The sequence below is a fragment of the Castanea sativa genome, chromosome 1 (assembly GCF_040712315.1).
Source record: "Castanea sativa cultivar Marrone di Chiusa Pesio chromosome 1, ASM4071231v1".
Taxonomy (NCBI): Eukaryota; Viridiplantae; Streptophyta; class Magnoliopsida; order Fagales; family Fagaceae; genus Castanea; species Castanea sativa.
In genome coordinates this window covers 27,028,042-27,049,241 of record NC_134013.1, presented here as the reverse complement: position 1 = coordinate 27,049,241, position 21,200 = coordinate 27,028,042, and the positions used below count along the sequence as shown (strand labels likewise).

At 38.9% G+C, this 21,200-nt stretch overlaps 1 protein-coding gene across 2 annotated transcripts; it reads right to left on the bottom strand.

Annotated features, from left to right (window-relative positions):
• Positions 1 to 1,895: 1,895 nt before the first annotated feature.
• Positions 1,896 to 7,313, bottom strand: LOC142617716 (granule-bound starch synthase 1, chloroplastic/amyloplastic-like). 2 transcript variants are annotated; one of them, XM_075790671.1, is made up of 14 exons: positions 7,174 to 7,313; positions 5,744 to 6,104; positions 5,352 to 5,432; positions 5,143 to 5,241; positions 4,959 to 5,048; positions 4,235 to 4,298; positions 4,042 to 4,142; positions 3,834 to 3,943; positions 3,478 to 3,721; positions 3,220 to 3,396; positions 2,945 to 3,136; positions 2,746 to 2,832; positions 2,502 to 2,630; positions 1,896 to 2,341 (listed from the first exon to the last, which is right to left on the bottom strand). In XM_075790671.1, the coding sequence occupies exons 2-14, from the start codon at positions 6,086 to 6,088 to the stop codon at positions 2,225 to 2,227; spliced, it is 1,836 nt and encodes a 611-aa protein (XP_075646786.1). In that variant the 5' UTR covers positions 6,089 to 6,104; positions 7,174 to 7,313; the 3' UTR covers positions 1,896 to 2,224. The 2 variants fall into 2 exon arrangements, with proteins under 2 accessions (XP_075646786.1, XP_075646792.1); XM_075790677.1 differs by lacking the exon at positions 7,174 to 7,313 and adding an exon at positions 6,861 to 6,988.
• Positions 7,314 to 21,200: the final 13,887 nt, after the last annotated feature.

The following is a 21,200-nucleotide window of genomic DNA, read 5'->3' as shown; positions in this document are numbered from 1 at the left end:
TGATTCTAAACTTATATAGACTAGGGAATTTTCCTTTCTTTTTATTTTTAGTTGCAGCTAGTCCTCATCTTCTTCTTCTTTTTTCCACAGTGTTTCTCAAAGTTTTCAACCAGATAGTAATCACTGTTCGAGCAGGGTGGGCCCACGAAGGGGTAAAGCGCTGGCTCAGGAAATTCTTTTCAAAGTGCAGGTAGCAGAACTCGAACTAGGGAGCACACCCAGTTGAGCCCAGTACAAGCACCTTAAGACTGAGAGCCCAACCAACTCGGCCAACCCCTGAGTCCTCATCTTCTATCTGTATATTTGTGTAACTGTTTTGCATTTGTAAATTTCTCTATTGGAGGTTATTATTGTGGGCTATGTCAAAGAAAGTAGTAGCTATAGGAAGATAAAATGTGGTTGAAAAGAGGACCATCTTTTTTAGCTAATGAATAAGAATTTTAATGAAAAACAAGGGACACCCCCCAAATCATCAACAACTTCAAGGACAAGAACCCAAGACGGAAGATAGGAGACGAAGATAGGCCAATCCCAATTACAATGGGTAGTTCAACGGGCAACATTGTGAGACACAATTTTTATTCTGAGGAACAAAAATGAAATCCCAACAAGAGAGAGAGAGTAAAGCGGCTTTCATATTTTAGAATAAAGAAGCTAGAATTTGACGAATAGAATATAAATTCAATGAGGATTCAATGACACCTTTGGAGTCCACTTCAAAAATAACATCTTGGAACTTGTGGAACACTACAAGTTTGATAGTTTGGAATGCAGTTCAGGCTACTCCTTGAGTTGGATTCGTAGTAGGGAAGTGGTTAGAGTGAACAAAGACCATATCTCCCTGTGAGATGAAATCCAAAAACTCCTCATCAAATCCCTCATTTCCCTTTGGTTAAAAGATTTGATTCCCTATACCATCACTGATAAGGAAAATGGTTTTCTTTTCAGAGTCCCAAAACCCAATTGAAAAAAAAGAAAGAAAAAAAAAGTCTTATTCAGTCTTGGCTTCTACAAAGCTCCTGCACCAGATGATATGTATTTTATCTTCTATAAACTATTCCCTTATTTCCACCAATGTGATTAGTGAAGTAACTAGCTTTTTTGAAGAACAAGGTTATTCCCCATTTTGTTATGCTTCTCGTATCAACATTAACCATCAAGCAGAAGAATTATGGATCCAAGATTTTTCTAGTAACAACTTACGAGCACACCAAACTTATCGCACCTTGGATACTATTCCATTTTCCAAGTGGTACAATAGTCTCACATTAAGTTTTAAGGAATCTTTTCAGGCTATGTATGACTTAAGTACAAGTTTTCTATGTCTCGCTTTTCTAAAATCTTTAGCTGGATGCTGGAAAGACTTTGCATTCCGTAACAAAAATGTTGCATAGAACACAGCATCTCAAAAATGTTGAATCTACTACAGCAATTTCAAGCATTTACAACTTATTTGAATTAGTATGTTTGCTCTGGCAATAACAACTTTTGTTTACAACACAGCATCTCAAAATGTGGTAGACCAAGGAATAAGCTGAGCTGACGAATTAGAAATCCTCTCTCTTATACTACATTACCAATTCATTCCTAACTTTATACATGAAATGGAATGTAATTAGAACAGTCATCTATAATTCAATAATCAGTAAAAGTACAGTGACAACGCATACTTAAAAGAATGATATTTCTTGTATCATACTCAAAGCATGCAGTGTCTTGCTATATACTATTCTTGGATTTTCATCCGACTCGCTCCAAAGTTTTGTAGTAGATTTCATTATTAAGAGAAGGCAACTAAAAAAGCAAAGATATTTGAGTGAAGACATCACGTACAAAATTGCACAAAATTGCAAGAGCATTGAAGCATATCAGTCACTTGCAGGAGAGGCAGGCACTTAAGGAGCAAACACTAATTTTATTTACTTACATATTGCTTAAAACTATATAGCAAGAACAGCAAAAACAGGTTCTATAGTGGTTCATAACAACACATGTTTGGTTTGTACTTTGTGACACTTCTCTACTCAGCTTGAAAACCATTAACCTTCTAAAAAGAAAAATGCAAAATAGCTCCAAATTCTTCACCAGGCTCGCTGCTCACATGAACTGAACCTTGAATGAGGTGAAGAGCCAACAGTTGTTACTACCTACATACCATGCATACTTAACCAGATCTGTTGGCGTACTTATTCATGCTGATACCATAAGATATCAGTTGCAGTGCTCAAGGAGTGGCAACATTTTCCTTGGCAAGAGGAGCAATCTCCTCCCTTTCAATTCCAGGTTCACTGCCAGCAACATCCAGGCTCAGCAGCATCTTTTCCCATTGTCTGGCTGGTCCCTGCGTTACATTGATGCACATTATCAGTTAAACTCATGGATCAGAGAAACATTTACTTTAAATCAATTTTTTGTCACTTATGCAATTGAAATATTCTCAAAGAAATGCAAGCAAACTTTCTAGATTGGACATCTCCTTACTGGCTGAATGTCATACTAACCTTCCATGAAAAATCTTGGGCCATGCAATTCTGGATCATCTCTTTCAAAACAGGGGTACCGAAAGTTGCAAGAGCTCTCTTGACATTAGTGGCTACTGCAGTTACATCAGCTGGATCAACTGCATCACACTGAAAGCAATCCAGCGACACAAAATCATTATTTTCCATACACAGTAGAGCAAATGAATAGAGAAAGTGGTGCACTTGTGTGTCACAGAGAAGCAGAAAAAATTCATTTTCTTACTTCAACATTGAAAGCTCCCATATGGAATCCTGTAAATCCTTCTTTGACAGTATCAACAAGTCCACCGGTTGAGGCAACAATAGGTACCTGTTGTGAAGTCACACAGAAAAGTAATGATCAGTTAAAGCAACGTATAATTTGTCAGGTTAGATCATAGTGGTAGCCATATAGAGAGAGGAAGAAGGTGTGAGGCCTTTACCGTTCCATATCGCATGGCATGTAACTGAATGAGACCACAGGGTTCAAATCTACTTGGGATCAGCATAAAATCAGCCCCAGCAATCATCATATGAGCTAAGGGGACGTTAAATTTTGCCACACCCCGGGCACTGTTGGGATATAGTACCTCCAGCTGTTCAATTTGCTTCTCCATGGGCTTTTTGCCAGTTCCCTGAGGAAAACAATGTCATTATAAAAATCCCTGTTGCAACAGCTATAATTTGGAGGGGAGAACAATTAAGAGTTGATACTTACAAGGATTATAATTTGAACATCCTGCCCAATGAACTTTGAAATAGCTTCTACTAGAATATCTGAACCTTTCTGCTCTTCTAGTCTTCCAATGAAGCCTATCAAAGGGATGTTTTGGTCAACAGGCAACCCAACTTCTGCTTGAAGGGCTTCCTTCAATAGAGGCTTTGCATCCATAACCTGAAAATCACTATACCAATAAGTACTGATCTTTACAACCAGAAATTTTGGGAAGCAACAAGTTCATTAAAAGTTACTTACAGTTGTGGAATCATATTTAATATCAATGTATTTGTCCCTGGAAGGATTCCACTCTTGAACATCCATCCCATTCACAATACCAGTGATGCCAGTCTTACGAATGATGTTATCCAATTCCACACCCTTGTCAATTCCAGAAACAAGTTCCTGGGCATAGTATGGGCTCACAGTCAGGACCCTGTCCGATTCTATTATTCCACCCTTCATCCAATTGATTTTCCTTCCTTTCACTGGCTTCTCATAGCTGCACAACAGAAATACTCAAAATACTTAGCAAGAGGAATTGTTCATCAAATTCCTATCAATTTGAAAGTCCTTGTTCAAATGGAAATATGAATAGCTCAAAAAGATCTTACCCATCAATAAAGTCAAAAGAACTCTTGAATTGATCAGGCAAATTGAGAAGTGAAAAGTCTGAGAAGGGGAATCTTCCCTGGTAAGCTATGTTATGAATGCAGAAAGCAACCTGCCATCATTTGTGAAGCTGTGTTAGATCCTAATGAATAGAAATTCCCAAGTTGAACACAATTCTATAGTATGGACATCGGCGCAAGGACACCTTACCTTGGCATTTTTATAAAGTCCCCTTGATTTGTACATTGTTTTTAGGTAGCATGGAAGAAGAGCAGTGTGCCAATCATTGGCAATGAAGATAACATCCTCCCCTGCAAGAAGCAGAAAAGAACATCCTTAATGAAGCTATTTATTTAAAGGCACTTCAAGTTTAAGAAACAGAAAATGGTTCCACTGTCCACACCATATGGTCCGGAGAAATATTCACTGCTTTTCAACTTCAGAACCCTTGGTGCCTCCAGAGCAGCCTGAAATTTATAAGAGGGGAAAAAGGTGTATTTCAGCTATCTACTCAATGTCTGAAAATGTTAATAACTATGAGGTTGATGAGCTGTTAGGCTACAAGTACACACTATAGTGAGATGGGAGACAATTTATATCCTGGATCTTTTCCTGGTTTAAAAATGCCATTCGAATGAACTCAATTGTAGCAATCAATTAATCACTAGTAGATTAAGCAACTTAATTGACCCACCAAGTAAGCTTAAATATGCAATAACTCATAGCATATAAGCTCTATGCCAGTTTGTCACAAGAATACAAACAAAAGGTGTTTTTGGTTTAAATTGTGAAAACAAGCATTTTCTTTTCACCTATAGCTTAAGAGTTGATAGATAATTCAGAAAAATTTTACATTTCTTGCATACACTTTGCTTGGCTTCTCAGTTAACCCTGTCATGGAAAAATTCTACCATTTAATACCATGATCACTTTGCTGCTTAAAATTCAAATTTAATGTTTTCTTCAAATTGTTTCCCTAATCAACTGGCTATAAAGATTTTTTAAAAAAAAATTTTGAATTAAGGAAGTGTCTTTTGAGCTAGAGCTCATTGGCTAATTGGCTGAAGATTGGAAATAGTAAATGGAAGTACGAAACTAATGGGAAGATTGAAGAAAGGATAAGTTACCTGGCACAACAAGCTGAATCGCAGCTGGTTATCCTTGTAATCCAGACCAGCCCTAGGGCCATAGATTTTGGATCCAGTTTTTCCCCATACCTTAAATATTAAGAAAGTTATGCATCAGATATACATTCCACAATTTTAACACTACGGCTTAGAACCTTGATTTAGTTCTAATAAAAGTTTAAACCTTTTCGAGGAACATTGGGTGATCCACGAATACACGATCAACTCCTCGTTTATAGCAGTGGAAGAAGCGAACGGTTTCAATTCTATCCCCAACTTTCATCTGCATAAGAGAAGAAAATCAGGGAAATTGCCAAGGTACAAACTTGGCTGGTGAATTATATCCACAAAAGGAAGATTATCATAATCCATAAGAGTACTATGAAAATTTACCTCAACTAGAACACTTGTGTCCCATGCATCTTTGTATTGGTCATAGCGTGGAGACACAGTCATAACACGGTGCCCCTTAGCCTAGATATTATTCAGGTAAAGATAATTAGTCAAATATACCTCATCCAACAAAACAGTCCAATCAGAACCAGAATAGCAGTCAATCAGGAATAATGAGTGATGCTAGGTATGCTACAAATTTTACTACATAAGCCTTTAAAACTGATGCATTGCCAATCAAAAAATATATAATTTTCAAATCTTTATTTATTATGTTATTGAAGCGGCACTAATTACATTCATTGCCATGTTTGTTTGTAAGCCTTTTATGGTAAAATTTGGAGTCACATTAGTATTTTCCTAATAAAAATGTTATAGAGATCTGCACTTACTGCCATTGCAGGTGGAAGTCCTCCAAGAACATCACCAAGTCCACCAGTCTTGCTCCATGGACCTATCTCAGCTCCCACAAACACCAAGTTCATTCCTTGTTCACATACAATTTTCCCATTAGGTCTGTCCTTCTCAGTTTTACTCACTGTGCTTCTTGCTGGCCTAGCAATTGCTTTTGTTTGGGTTCTCATCTTTAGTATATCTAGCTTGTTCAACAACCTTAACCCATTATGAGTCATTGCTTGACTCCTTAGGCCAAAGTTTACTTTACTTTCTGATCCGGACGTTCCATGGCAATTGATATGTGAACTGGATACAAAGTGTGAGGTGGTCACAGTTGCCATTGGTAATATCCTTTGTCTGAAGCAACAACAACCAAACCTTAGTCCAAAAATTTTGAGGTCATCTAAGATCCTCAACAGAGTAAACAAGGTCAGCCAAAAAGTTGATAAAACATTACTACATAATAACGATATATCAATAAAATTTATTAAATCTACCAAATAAAAGAAATTTAGCAACAAATTCAGATGCTATAATCTGTTTCCAAGCTCCCCCTTAATCTCTGACTTTATTTATTCAGGTATACAACTAAAGCTATTCAACCATTCTAGCAGTGTAAGCACTATGTACTCGCAGCTAACCCCAACCCAGTTTATAAATCATCAAGAAATAGATAATTAGATTTTATTTTCCTTCTTTTGTTAAATGATTATAGTAAGTTATCACAGGAGTGAAGGCTCAGTTATAAATATATGCTTGATTAAAGGTTACATCTTTCAAGAACTTCAATAGAGCAGAGCTCAAAAGCAATAGTTTTCCAGGCACACAACAGGGTTTTGATCACCAATTAACAGTCAATACTGCAATAAAATCAATGACCATCCTATGTGGATGAAGCTTCAATATAAACACCATCATGGGTCCAATTCAACAACCTAGTTAATTCATGTATGTCACGCTAACTTTCTTGACTCTACGTACAACTACAACAAAAAACACACTTCAGTAGACGATGCATGCTACAAAAGTTGAAGTTGCAGAAACTAAAAAAAAAAAAAAATTGCAAATTCACACATAATAAAGAATCATGAACACAAGACACAGGTTACAAACCAGAGAAGAAGATGAGAATAGAGAGCCAAGAGACCAATGATCATCAAACGGTAACTATAATTGTTTGCTTTATAGTATAAACTAATAGTGTTTGAATTTATTTAGAAGATCAGAACTAACTGAGAAAATATCTCAAACTTGATTTTTAGTAACCATCAAGATTGAGCAAACATAGGAACTGACTTCGTAGAATGTTTCCTCTCAGTTAGTTACAACATTAAATTAAAGAAATAAATTAATAATAATAAAGCTGATCATGTTCTAGCAAAAAAAAAAAGTTCACTGCTAATAATAAAGCTGATCATGTACTTACTAAAAAGTTCACTGCTAGAGTGAGAGTGAGAGTGAGAGTGAGAGACGAGCAGAGAAGAGTACTAAGTCACACTGTGACACACTTCACACTCACTCAAAGGTTTATCAAAGATCTGGAATTTGTACTGTCCACCAAGATACCGTGTCAGACACGTGGCACCAAATGGGTTGCTGAGATTCATGGCCGTTCCTATTACCTCTAGTTTAGCTGCACGTAGGAAGATGGGCCCATGGGCCCGTGGCATCAGTGGGAACATACTACAAAATTTGAGGGTCAGTGATGTGGGGGAGCCCACCTCTTTGATGTTGAGCTTTGTAGATAGTTTTTTAACAACTAAAAATTAAAATTAAGCGGAGGAAACGATACCTCGAATGGTAGCATTCACGGTTCAGATTAATTGAATTGACCACCATGACATCACTTTGCCTCAGGAGGGTCCCATTAATTATATAGAGCCAACCTTTCAGTTTCAGATACGACATGCATGTATGTAGCTCGTGGAAGTTGCTTTCTTTGAGATTTATTTTAATGTTTTTATACTAGCATGTGTACAAACCGCTAGTGTAGTGTGTTTATTAAATTTTAAAATGGACGGTGGAGAAAGGAGAGAGTAAAGGTGGTGACGTCTCTTTACCAAGTCAATTACCAAAGTGGCATTACTGATTACTCTGCTGAACTTAGTACATTTTTGTTCTCAAACTTCTCACTTCTCATCTTTTACCAAGCACATTTTGTGAGATCTCTCATGTGCCTTGGTTCACGGGTTTCATTTTGCCACACAAATGGCGGGCAAAAATAAGTTGGTGCGGATCGCAATAGTTTTTTTTATGGCAATACTAGTGTTGGCTGTGCAACGCACGCGCTGCCCTAATAGTGAAAAAATTAATATAAATTTTATCGTGAATTTTGGTTCATTCAATTTAACTATATTAAAAAAAAAATCTGAAAACACAACAAATTATTACAATATTTTCACCATATTTTTATTTTTAGGATCCGGATAGATATTTTTTTATTTTATTTGAGAAAGATGCTACATTCATAACATTTTTAGAACAAATTCTAAATTGGTTTTAAACTGATAACATTGTTATTGTTATTCTCAAAACATTTATTTTTAGTTGTGGTTGGTCATAGTTTCATATTTTATTATTTTATTTCGACTTGTAAGAAATTGATACTTCAATATTTGTAAAAATATTGTGAAATTTGTTGTGTCGGTATAAAAATATATATATGCCAGCTTACATAAATATTTAAAAGAAAAAAAAATATAAACCGATTACTGGGGGAAAAAAAAACTTTAGGCACTGTAGAAATTAATGTTAAAATGTTGTGGATTTAGTATTTTTTTTTTTTGATCTATAAAAAACTGAGATCTCAACAATTGTGAAAATATTGTGATAATAATAAGTGTTGTAAAATTTTCTCAAAACATTTATTTTCAGTTGTGGTTAATGACAGTCTCATATTTTATTATTTTATTTTGACTTGTAAGAAATTGACACGTTAATAATTAGGAAAATATTGTGAAATTTGTTGTGTCAGTATAACAATATATGTGCTAGCTTGCATAAATATTTCAAAGAAAAAAAACACAAACCAATTACTGGAAAAAATAATAATAAATAAAAACTTTAGGCACTATAGCTATAGTGCCAGTTGAATAAACCAAAAGCATTATAGCTCCAGTGTTATCCATCAATAATAACTTACCTATGATTTGTTGTAAAATTAATGTTAAAATGTAGTGGATTTAGCAATTTTTTATTTGATATATAAGAAATTGAGATCTCAACAATTGTGAAAATATTGCGATAACAATAAATGTTGTAACATTTTCTCAAAACATTTATTTTCAATTGTGGTTGGTCACAGTCTCATATTTTATTTTTTTATTTCGACTTGTAAGAAATTGATACATCAATAATTGTAAAAATATTGTGAAATTTGTTATGTTAGTATAACAATATATATGCCAATTTATATAAATATTTAAAAGAAAAAAAAAACACAAACCAATTACTAAGAAAAAAAAAACTTTAGGCACTGTAGAAATTAATGTTAAAACTCTCCATTTTTACTCCAACCAAATGGGTAGATTCAAATGCCTAGTAGATACCGACGCCGGTATGGAGGGTTTCTGAGCCAAATATCGCATCCCTCAGGAAGTGGGTTTGAGATATTGCCCCCCAAAAGCCATAACTGACGATAGGAAAGAAGGGGAAATTGTCATTCCCATAATCACATTTTTGGAGGGTGGAATGACACTTCCCATGAAGAATGTAACCAGTGGATACTTGCATAATCATAGATTATGTCCAGACCAATGTACACCTAACATGTTTAGAATTTTAGGTTGTGTTGACGCTCTCAATGAGCAAATGAGTTTGAGTCTCACATGGCATGACGTTGCCCACATGTATGAGTGTCACAAACTTAAAGGCGTAAGGTATTACTTAAAGTCTAGGTCTAGCATCACTAGGCTTATATCATGTCTTCCCAAATCTAACAAAGGCATGAAGGACGACTATTTAGTCGCCTTTCGGAAGTGGTACAACGGTCCCCATTGTCCAGTCGAAGAGGGAAAACTAGGTGTGATTCCATAGGATTTAGGTCCCCTGGTCTAGGGTTTAGTTCTCCTAACTTTATCATTTAGATCTTTATTGTATCTTAGTTTCCTTTTTATTTGACGTTTATTGTTGATCTAACCATATTTAGTTCCTCGGACATTTTTTCAAATAAACAGCACGTATCGCCCCGCTTAAGCCTATCTAGTATCATAGACCTCAATAGAGTTTTAAGATCCAAGGTATTCGTGAATGAAGACCTGCAGGTGAGGGCAGCCCATCTCATCTTGGGATACGAACCGCTATCGGCTACCTTCCAAGATATTGGTAACGCGATCATTGCAGGTGACCGGAGACGTAGAAGGATAGGCATCTTGAAACTGGAGTTCCTTGCTCCATACGATTTACTAGACGACCTTTTCGTCATCCTATATGTACGCCCACTAAAAGCAGTCCCTCCTCCGGTGCAACTTGAGACAACAGCCATCCGAGAAAAGCCCACATCTCCTTGTTTGTCTCTTGAGGAGGAAATCGATCAGTTCCGACTCAAGGAAGCAGAGAAACCATCCAAGGGCTACGTTGTCAACATCTTGGACGAAGAAAACGAACCTGCCAAGAGCTTTGGTATCAAAGGCTTCATAGTTGCACGTGTGAATAACAGCTTCGAGGAAGAAGAAGAAGAAGAAGAAGAAGAAGAAGAAGAAGAAGAAATGTCTCGACAACCAAGGACAAGTTTGAGGGATCTGCTTACACAAAGGGGCACACAAGCCACTATGAAAGACGCTCCGGGATCCCAACCTCCTGCCAATCTCCCTCCCCCACCTCCTCCTCCAGGCTCTCTCATTACCGTACCCAACCTCAAGAAAAAGAAAAGAGCGGGTGAGGTTGAAGAAGAAGATTTGGCCCAGCAGAAGAAACAAAAACAATAAAAAGTGTCAAAGGGCCAGACACGAGCTTCCTCAGTAGAGAGTAGGGGGAGCCATGATTTGGCCGAGGTGCACCGCACTCAATCCCAGTGGTCACCTCCTTTGGAATTGGATGGGGCTCCTATTTCCCGCCATGCCTCCATAAAGGAGTTCCAAAAAGGGCATGCTCATTACCTGGCCGAGGCCTTGGAGCAACCTATCTTGCTGCCCAAGGACATAGAGGCCCTGATGGGGATGAGGCAGCCAAATCTCTTCCTGTCCCTGAAAATGGACCTAACTTTGGTACGTGCCATTATTAACAACATTAATTGCTAATTCATTTATTTTGTTATTGCATTTGATTTTCTTTCTATCCTTTCAATCATACACACTTTTGTATTACTCTCGTCACAATGAAGCTATTCATCACCTTTGCGCAGGCTATCCAAGAAGTTTTTGTGGCTGAAAAGTGGATAGAAATGCTCGGAATAAGGCTAAGGCAGAAGCCAGTATCAGTACCGAGACTGAAAAAGCTCTTGGCCTAGCCGAGTAGGAGAAGAAAAAACTTGCTGATAAACTGGTGGAAGAGGTAAAATTAAGAAGGAGCCCTGAGGCCGGACTTAATACTGCCAAAGCCCAGGCGGAGGATCAACGCAAGCAGCTCTAAAACAAAGGAGAGGAGATAGCCGCTGCCCAGCAAGACATTTTGCGCTTGAAGGGCGAGTTAGCACAAGCCAAGGAAGCGGCTTGTGCCATCAAAGAGATTGTGGATGCTGCATCGCTTGCTTCCTTCAATAAGGGGGTTGAAGAGATTGAAAGTCGGCTGGCCGAAGAACTCGTTGAGGTGTGTAGGGACTATTGCCAGAAGGTATGGGCAGAAGCCCTTAATGTGGCAGGAATCCATGCTACCTCGAAGTTGAGGAAGGTCGAAAACATGCGGTTGCCTCCAGACATCCGTGTAATTGAAGCCTTACCTCCTCCTCCAACTGCCCCCAAGTTAGTGCCTCCTACACAACTTTCAACTGTCTAGGGCTCTCTTCCACCCACGAAAGCATCTACAGGTTCTGACTAGGCCACAGACTAGGGCGCGAAGACTGATAAGGATCTGAGGAAGAAAGTTGGCCAAGGTGATCCTCCACTTGGGGCGAAAGACAAAGGAAAGCAAATTATGACCCTGTCTGAGACCAAATCCGCAAATACTCCCCTAGTCATCAAAGAAGTGGCTCCCAAATCCAAAGAAACTAGGCCCAAAGGGATGGAGGATAAAACAAAGGATACAGAAACAAAGTCCAAAGAAGATCCTTCTCCAAAAACCAAGACATGAACGGCCTAGGGCTCTCTTTCAATTTTTTGCCTAACTTCCAGATAGCTTTTTCTTAGTATAAACTTATTACCGTTGTTTTGTCCTATGTTTTTATTTCCAATGTAATCACGTATAGTTATAATGACAAGTTTGAGATTTTGATCTTTAGTTCTTTACAACTTTTATTTACTAGGAACATTTAACTCTTTATCTTAACACAATTTGTATACATAACATGAATGACTTGGTATGTAAATGAACATGGTGGGTCTTAACAATGCATTAGGTAATAACAGTAATCTTTCATGGAAATAATTTCATTTCATGGACCTATGCCTTCAGTAAATAACCTGTATGTTGGGATTATACTATTTAAAGTGCCACAGCAAACAGTTAAGTACATAAGAATGTACCTGAACCTAAAACAAGATGAATATGGTCTGAGGCTAGATCTTATGTGAAATTTAGGCACAAAAGTAAATCATCAATCTCACCAAGGTATGTGGTCCGAGAGCTAAGACATGGCAACAACTTTGCTTGATTCTTAGAAAAATGAACTGAAATGTTAATTTTTCCAAAGTAGATGGTCCGAAGACCAGACGTAACTAAAGTTCTGTTTAACACTTGTTAATAAAACTATCAATTTCCACAAGGTATATGGACCGAGAAACCAGGCATGACCAAGTTTCTGTTTGATACTTAGAAAAATGAACTAAAATGTTAATTTTCCCAAAGTAGATGATCTGAAGACCAGACGTAACTAAGGTTCTATTTAACACTTAATAAAAATATCAATTTCCACAAGGTATGTGGTCTGAGGAACCAGACATGACCAAGTTTCTGTTTGATACTTAGAAAAATGAACTGAAATGTTAATTTCCCCAAAATAGATGGTCCGAGGACCAGACGTAACTAAGGTTCTGTTTAACACTTAATAAAAATATCAATTTCCACAAGGTATGTGGTCCGAGGAATCAGGCATGACCAAGTTTCTGTTTGATACTTAGAAAAATAAACTGAAATGTTAATTTCTCCAAAGTAGATGGTCTGAGGACCAGATGTAACGAATGTTTAGTTTAACATTTAATAACAATATCAATTTCTACAAGGTATGTGGTCCGAGGAGCCAAACATGACCAAGTTTCTATTTGATACTTAAAAAAATGAACTGAAATGATAATTTTCCCAAAGTAGATGGTTCGAGGACCAGACGTAACTAAGGTTTTGTTTAACACCTAATAAAAATATCAATTTTCATAAGGTATGTGGTCCGAGGAGCCTGGCATGACCAAGTTTCTGTTTGATATTTAGAAAAATGAACTGAAATGTTAATTTTCCCAAAGTAGATGGTCCGAGGACCAAACGTAACTAAGGTTTTGTTTAACACCTAATAAAAATATCAATTTCCACAAGGTATGTGGTCCGAGGAGCTAGGCATGACCAAATTTTTGTTTGATACTTAGAAAAATGAACTGATAATCAACGCAACACAATATCAACAGAAATAAGATGGCAGACGTGCCTTTCATTAATAATAATACCTTCATAGGTTATTTACATTCCAGAGACGTGGTACAACCTTTTCATCTATGTTTGTAAGATAATACGCCCCTATGCCCGCTATTGAAGTAATACAATAAGGGTCTTCTCAGTTAGGTCCCAATTTTCCCCATGTTGGGTTTTTGGCAGTACCCAAGACCTTCCTTAACACCAAATCTCCAGGGGCAAATGGCCTTAACTTCACATAGGAATCATATCCCTGTTTGAGTTTTTGCTGATAATAAGCTAACTAAACCATGACATTTTCTCGCCGTTCCTCAACAAGGTCTAGGCTTTTTTCTAGTAAACTGTCATTATTGCTTGGGATGAAAGAGCTCGTTCTCAGTGTAGGAAACCCAGTTTCTAGAGGGATTACAGCCTCAGCCCCATAAGTCATAGAGAATGGCGTCTCTCCAATGGATCTTTGAGGTGTGGTTCGATACGTCCACAAAACATGTGGTAGTTCTTCCACCCATCTCCCTTTGGCATCATCCAGCCTCTTTTTGAGTCCACTGACTATAACTTTATTGACTGCCTCGACCTGCCCATTCCCTTGCGGATAAGCGGAATGGAATATCTATTAGTGATGCCTAGATCACAACAGTACCTCCTGAAGGCCTTACTATCGAATTGCAAGCCGTTATCGAAAATAAGAGTATGAGGGATACCGAACCTAGTGACAATGTTTTTCCAGACAAACTTCTTTGCATCCACATCTCTAATGTTTGATAATGTCTCAGCCTCAACCCATTTAGTGAAATAATCTGTTCCAATGAGCAACCATCTTATGTCCCCTGCTGACTTTGGGAAATGTCCAACAATGTCCAGGCCCCATTAAGCAAAAGGTCAAGGACTAGACAGAGGATTAAGGACACCCCCTAGTTGATGGATGTTAGGAGCAAATCTCTGGCATTGATCACACTTCTTTGCATACTCTTGTGCCTCTCTCTGCATATTGGGCCACCAATACGCCTAGGTGAGAGCTCTATGATCTAAAGACTTTCCTCCTGTGTGACTTCCACAAATCCCTTCATGCAACTCCTCCAAAAGTAATTCCGTTGCTTCAGGATGTATACACAACAAATATGGTCCAGAAAAAGAGCGTTTATACAACTTTTGGTTCTCGGATAGCCAAAATCGAGGTACTTTTCTACGTACTTTATCAGACTTCTCCTCGGGCAAGACATCATTCTTAAGGAAGGACACTATAAGATCCATCCAGCTAGGTCCCAATCTTACTTGATGAACCCGAATGGTGTCATTATTCATTCCAGAAGGCTTACACAAGTCTTCAACAAGGATAACCCGAGGTAGGCTTTGCGCCGAGGACGTTGTAAGGGTAGCTAGAGAATCAGCATGGGTATTCATACTCCTGGAGACATGCAACAAAGTAAAGGATTTAACTTTGATTGTAAATACCTGACCCGAGCTAGATATTCTTGCATTCTTGGATCTCTAGCCTCTAACTTCCCTTCTACATGGCCCACCACTAATTGTGAATCCGAGAACATTTGCACTGTTTTTCCACCCATTTTTTGAACCATATGCATCCCTACCAATAATGCTTCATATTCTGCCTCATTGTTGGTAGCCGAGAATCCTAGCCTCAAGGATTTCTCAAAAGTAAATCCCTCAAGAGGCACAAGAACTAACCCCACACCAGATCCTCTTTGGTTTGCTGCTCCATCAACATACACTCTCCACATCAAAGGTTCCTTACACGAGATCATGCCAACTAATTTTTAATCCATGGCCAAGCCTTTAGCATTCTCTTCTAACAAGGGCTCCACACATTCCGCCTCCAAATCAGTAAGGATCTGGCCCTTCATGGAAGTGCGAGGCATATACTTGATATCAAAAGCCCCCAAGATGGTACCCCATTTAGCAATCCTCCCCATGTAGTCAGTGCTTCGAAGTACAGACTTAAGAGGAAACTGAGTTAAAACAACAACTGTATGAGATTGAAAATAATGGGGAAGCTTATGTTGGAAAAACATGCGAAAATACTTGTTTGTATCTCATGCAAACATGCGCAGAAGAAAAAAAAATTAACGGCGGATCTACTTCATTCGCAATTGATAACATGTATTATGTAAGTTTCAAAATTAGAGAACAAGAAAGCGTACCTTGGTGCGGTGAAATTCAAAACCGAAGATCAGAAGCACTTGGGAAGACTTTCAATCTTCACTCCAACTCCACTTTATGCCCAAGATGTGTGATCTCTCAATCAGTTTTCATCAAAAAGAGGATAGGAGAGTGTCTCATGAAAACCTTTAATGAAATTCTGTATGTTTCTCTCCTTTTATAAAACTGATTATCTAATTGGGCTAGCCTTTTGGACCATTCCAATTGGGCTAGCTTTTTGGGCCATTCCAATTGGGCTCTTGTGTGTGGCTTGGAGTGGGACCAAAAGGGACCAATAAAACACTAGCTCCAATGAGCCTTGGACTTTTCTGCCAACTCTTGATAAGTCCAAAGTTACCATTAATTATATTTAATACCACTATATAAATATAGTTGCACTCTAGGCCTTATCTATAAATTATATTCCAAGACTTTATTGTACATGCAAATCCTTCATAAAATATTTGTAGTAATACAAAGTCATGAATATAGACTGCCACTTTGAAGATTACTACATCTTAATCCTTGACTATCCGATTTAATCCTTAAGTACTCGGTTTAACCATTTATGTTATTCATTATAGATTTATGAAATCCAATTCCATAAATATATACTTTAGTAACTCCTTACTAAAGTGGTTGGGCTCAACTCTCTAAATAACCAAACCCTATTAAACTTATCCCAAGGGAATATTTTGTATCTTCGCTAAGAGACTATGAATTCCATCTTGAAAATACATGTTCCATTAACACTGAATGTGGCTGCCCAACATACTGAGGTATTGACCGTAACTAATAGATCTCACTCTTGATATATCAAAGCAACCTACATCTCATGATCAGGTCCATTATTCTCTCAGGATTAATAGTTGATGTAAATAGAAGTCGTGAGATTTATAATTCATTTGACAGTCGTTAGGAGAATAATAAATCTCACAGCGGTCCAGTTCAATATGTCTTAACTCTTAAAACATATCAACATACCAACTAGAAATTTCCATTTCCATGATCAAGACAAATCATCTTAGTTGATATGTTAAAGTCTTCGCAGATGAAACACCCAATTTCATCACCGACTACGAACTAAACTTCTGAGTTTACAAAGAACTTGTGATTTATATCTTCTGTGATTTATATCTTCTGTGACTTCTCACATAAATCACATACTATGCATCTCATGGACTAAGATAATGTCCCATTAGTTCATTTATAAATAGTCTCATATAATTAAACAATTTAATTATTTATAACATGCCAATAAATTGGATTTTAGGGCATAAACCCCAACAGCTTACGTGTAGCATGCACTACCGCTAGGACAGCCTTTTCCAAAGGTAAATAGTGCACCTCGGCCTCATGTAAAGATTTGCCCACGTAATAAACCGGCCTCTGTACATTATTATCGACCCGAATCAAAACCAAGCTAACAGCATGATTAGCCACGGCAATGTACGCAAACAGAACTTCATCAACTTCTGGCCGAGACATAATGGGTGGTCGCGAAAGATAATCCTTGAGTTGTTGAAAAGCTAAAGCACATTCCTCGGTCCATTTAAACCTTTTCCACTTATTCAGTAACTGGAAGAAAGGCCTGCACCTATCTGCAGACCAAGAGATGAACCGGTTGAGAGCAGCAGTCATCCCAGTTAACCTCTGAACTTCTTTAGGATTCCGAGTTGGCTGTAAGCTATTAATTTCCTTGACCTATGCAGGATTGACCCCAATCCCCGATGAGTTACCATATAACGCAGAAACTTTCCAGACCCCACACCAAAAGAGCACTTGGAAGCATTAAGACGCAATTGATACTTCCTTAGTGTCTGAAAAGTATCTTTCAGATCTTCCACGTGCATGGAAACTGTTTTACTTTTCACCACCATATCATCCACATACACCTCAATAGTCTTCCCCAACTATGGTTCAAACATCTTGATCATCATCCTTTGATAAGTAGCCCCTGCGTTTTTCAAACCAAAAGGCATTACCTTATAATGATAATTCCTTATAGGAGTAACAAAGGCTGTCCTTTCTTGATCATCCAAAGCCAACGGTATTTAGTGGTAACCTTGGAAAGCATCCAAAAAACTCATCCGAGGATGCCCAACAGTAGCATCCACCAATTGATCTATACGAGGCATTGGAAATGAATCTTTAGGGCAAGTTTTATTCAAATCTGTGAAATCCACGCACATTCTCTATTTTCCACTCTTCTTCTTTACTACCACTGTATGAGCCAACTATTCTGGATAGAACACTTTTTTAATAGCACTAGCCTTTTTGAGCTTAAGCACCTCTTCCTTGACAGCCTCGAAATGCTCCTTAGAGGAACGCCGAGGTGGTTGCCTCCTCGGAACGATAGCTGGATTAACGTTCAAGTGATGACAAATGAAACTCGGATCAACCCTAGGGGCCTCATAAGCATCCCATGCAAATACATCTACATTCTTTCTTAAAAACATAACTAGCTCCAATTTTTCCTGAAGTGGCAACTGGACTCCCACTTGAAAGAATTTTTCTAGATCATCATCTATAGGAACCTTCTCTAACCCCTCACACACAGCTTCCTCTACTACCGCCGCATTGGGCGCAGTCAGAGACATTAATTTCTATGAGCCCCTCGTAGCCGAGGCCGAGGACTCTGGCCTAGGCTGATGCAGAATTGCAGCTACTATACATTGTCTAGCCACAAATTGGCTCCCAATAATTTCCTCAATCAGTCCTCCAGACGGGAACTTCACCTTGACGTGTAGAGTTGAGAAAACGGCACCTAGAGCATGCAGCCAAGGCCTTGCCACAATAGCCGTGTAGGGAGAATAAACGTCTACCACAATGAAATTTACATCTACAACCTCTGGACTTGATTGCACAGGTAACTGAATTTGCCCTTTTGGTATGACAGCTTTCCCCTCAAAGCTTATCAGCGGTGAATCGTAAGCTGTAAGATCCTTGAGTTTTAAGTTAAGCCCCCTGAACAAGTCAGGGTACATAATATTTGCACCACTACCCTGGTCAACCATTACCCTTCTCACGTCATAGCCCCCTATTCTCAGCGTAACAACCAAAGCATCATCATGCAATTGGATAGTCCCGATCTTGTCTTCTTCTGAGAAATCTAAAATAGGTGGAGTATTCCCCTTAATCCTCTTAGGCTCAGAGTTAGACTCCTTGGCAAGAGTTCGTGACACAAACATCACCCTGGTAGGACAAGAACCAGTCTTGCCAGGAGCAACAAAAATAACATTGATTGTTCCCAGAGGAGGCCTTGATGAATTGTTCCCTTGGCTCACCGAACCTAAATAACCTCCTTGCCCATTAGGATGATACAAAAATTGCTTCAACCTTCCCTCCTTAGCCAACTGCTCCAAATGATTCCACAGAGTCCTGCAATCTTCAGTGGTATGACCTTTGTCCTGATGATAGTGGCAGTCGAGATTCTGATTACGCCTTAGAGGATCCCCAGCCATCTTATTGGGTCATTTGAAGTATGGTTCATTTTGGATTTTCTCCAACACCTGATGCACCGGTCCTCGGAATACAGTGTTAACCACCTGTAGGACAATAGGACCAGATTGCCCAGCAAAATCTCTTCGGGGCCTGTTATTGTTGTATCTGTCCAACCTGAAATCCCTCCTCTCTTGAGGGATAACCTTCGCTTTTCCCTTACCCTGTTGTTGATCTTCCTCAACCCGTTTGTACTCATCAATTCGATCCATGAGCCGACGTACACTCCTTACAGGCTTTTTGGTTAGAGATGTCCGTAAGTCGTGCACAGTAGGGAGGCCAACCTTGAAAGTCTTTATCGCTACATCATCAAAATCACCATCAATCTCATTGAACATCTCTCAGTACCTATCAGAGTATGTTCTCAGGGTTTTCCCTTCTCTCATGGCCATGGACAATAACGAATCCAGAAGCCGAGGAACTCTACTGCAGGTGATGAAGCGAGACCTAAATTCCCTAGTGAGTTCCATGAAGGAATCAATAGAACCTGCCTTCAACCCATTAAACCATCTCATCGTAACAGGTCCCAAGCTAGAAGGGAAGACTTTGCACATCAAAGTTTCATTCTTCGAGTGTACCGCCATCCTTTGATTGAAATGACTCACGTGTTCCACAGGGTCTGTTCGGCCATTATAAATGGTGAACGTGGGTTGAGTGAACCGCCATGGAAGCTTCCCCTTCTCCACCCTATGTGTGAAAGGTGACTTGGAAATTTGGTGTAACGCCCTACTCATAACATCATTTCCTAAGCCCCTAGAGGAAGATTCCTTGCTCTGATGATCCTGAAGATGATCAGGAGGATTTCTTAACCTGGACCTGTAGCAACTGCCCTGCCTATCTTCAGAAGAAGGGCCATAAAAAGAGGGCATTCGCCTTCGCCTCTCGCGGTGCAACTTCTTCTTCAAATGGTCAATCTCCTTCTGCATGGCTTTTGCATGTTCCTCGTGAGGGATTCTGCTTCCATCTCGTGAACGACTCCCATCAGTGTGCTCTGTATGAACACTACCCTCTTGATCTTGTTCCTACTCAAGATGCCGGGAGTGATCCTCATGCTAGGACCCCATAGACTCTGCATGCTGTGGACCTACGCCTGTCATAATGTTCTAATTCCTAAAACACAAGATTTTTCACAGACGGCGCCAATTGTAAGGTCACAATTCACACCCAAACCCAACAGTATGAAGGATGCAGGCCCAAAAAGCCCTACACAATGAAATTTGTTGAGTGTGGGCTAGAAACCTAGGTTTTATGGATGTTGGATAACAAAAATGATGGGTTAGATCCCCAATTTATGTGCGACAAACTGATTATGTGATAGAAACTCTCCTCGGACGTAAGCTGAAGATGACTTGTATTGCTTTTCCTTCTTTTAAAAATATATTACAATTGAAGGTGATGTGTACAGTATTTTCTCTTTCTTCTCTGATCCCCCTCCTTGAATGCCTTTCTTTTCCTTTTATATCATCCTCCTTCTTTCTGCCATCTTCCACGTATGGACCAGATCACCCATCTAGATACTTGTCCCATCCAGCACCCTCTTGAAGTCTTCAAACAATAGCTGTAAGGCTGATCACTACTGTTCAGAGGTCATTTCTCCATTAATGCGGCCAGAGAGGTAGGTGCAGAGTCTTTAATGCGGTGGTAGCAGCTTTCTCTGAGATATTTCTTATTCACTCATTTTCTCGGTGTTCTTGTGGATGTGGGGGCAGAAGGGTTAGAATATGCTCTTGGGCCTTGGGCTTGATTCGAGGGTATTAACATGTCCGAGGAGGGTTTAGTGGTAATAATTGTACCGAATTTAAAAGCCCACAAGCAAACTATTGCGAAAGAGGTTGGTGGAAATAGTCCAAGGAGGGGGATCTCCTTGGCTATATGAAGTGAAGACTATACTATACACCAGGATGTTTATAAGGAAATTCTAGGAGGTCTAATGGATGAGGATGTGTTCTACAAGAACACAGAGAAAATGAATGAATAAGAAATATCTTAGAGAAAGCTGCTACCACCGCATTAAAGACTTTGCACCTACCTCTCTGACTGCATTAATGGGAAAATGACCTCTGAACAGTAGTGATCAGCCTTACA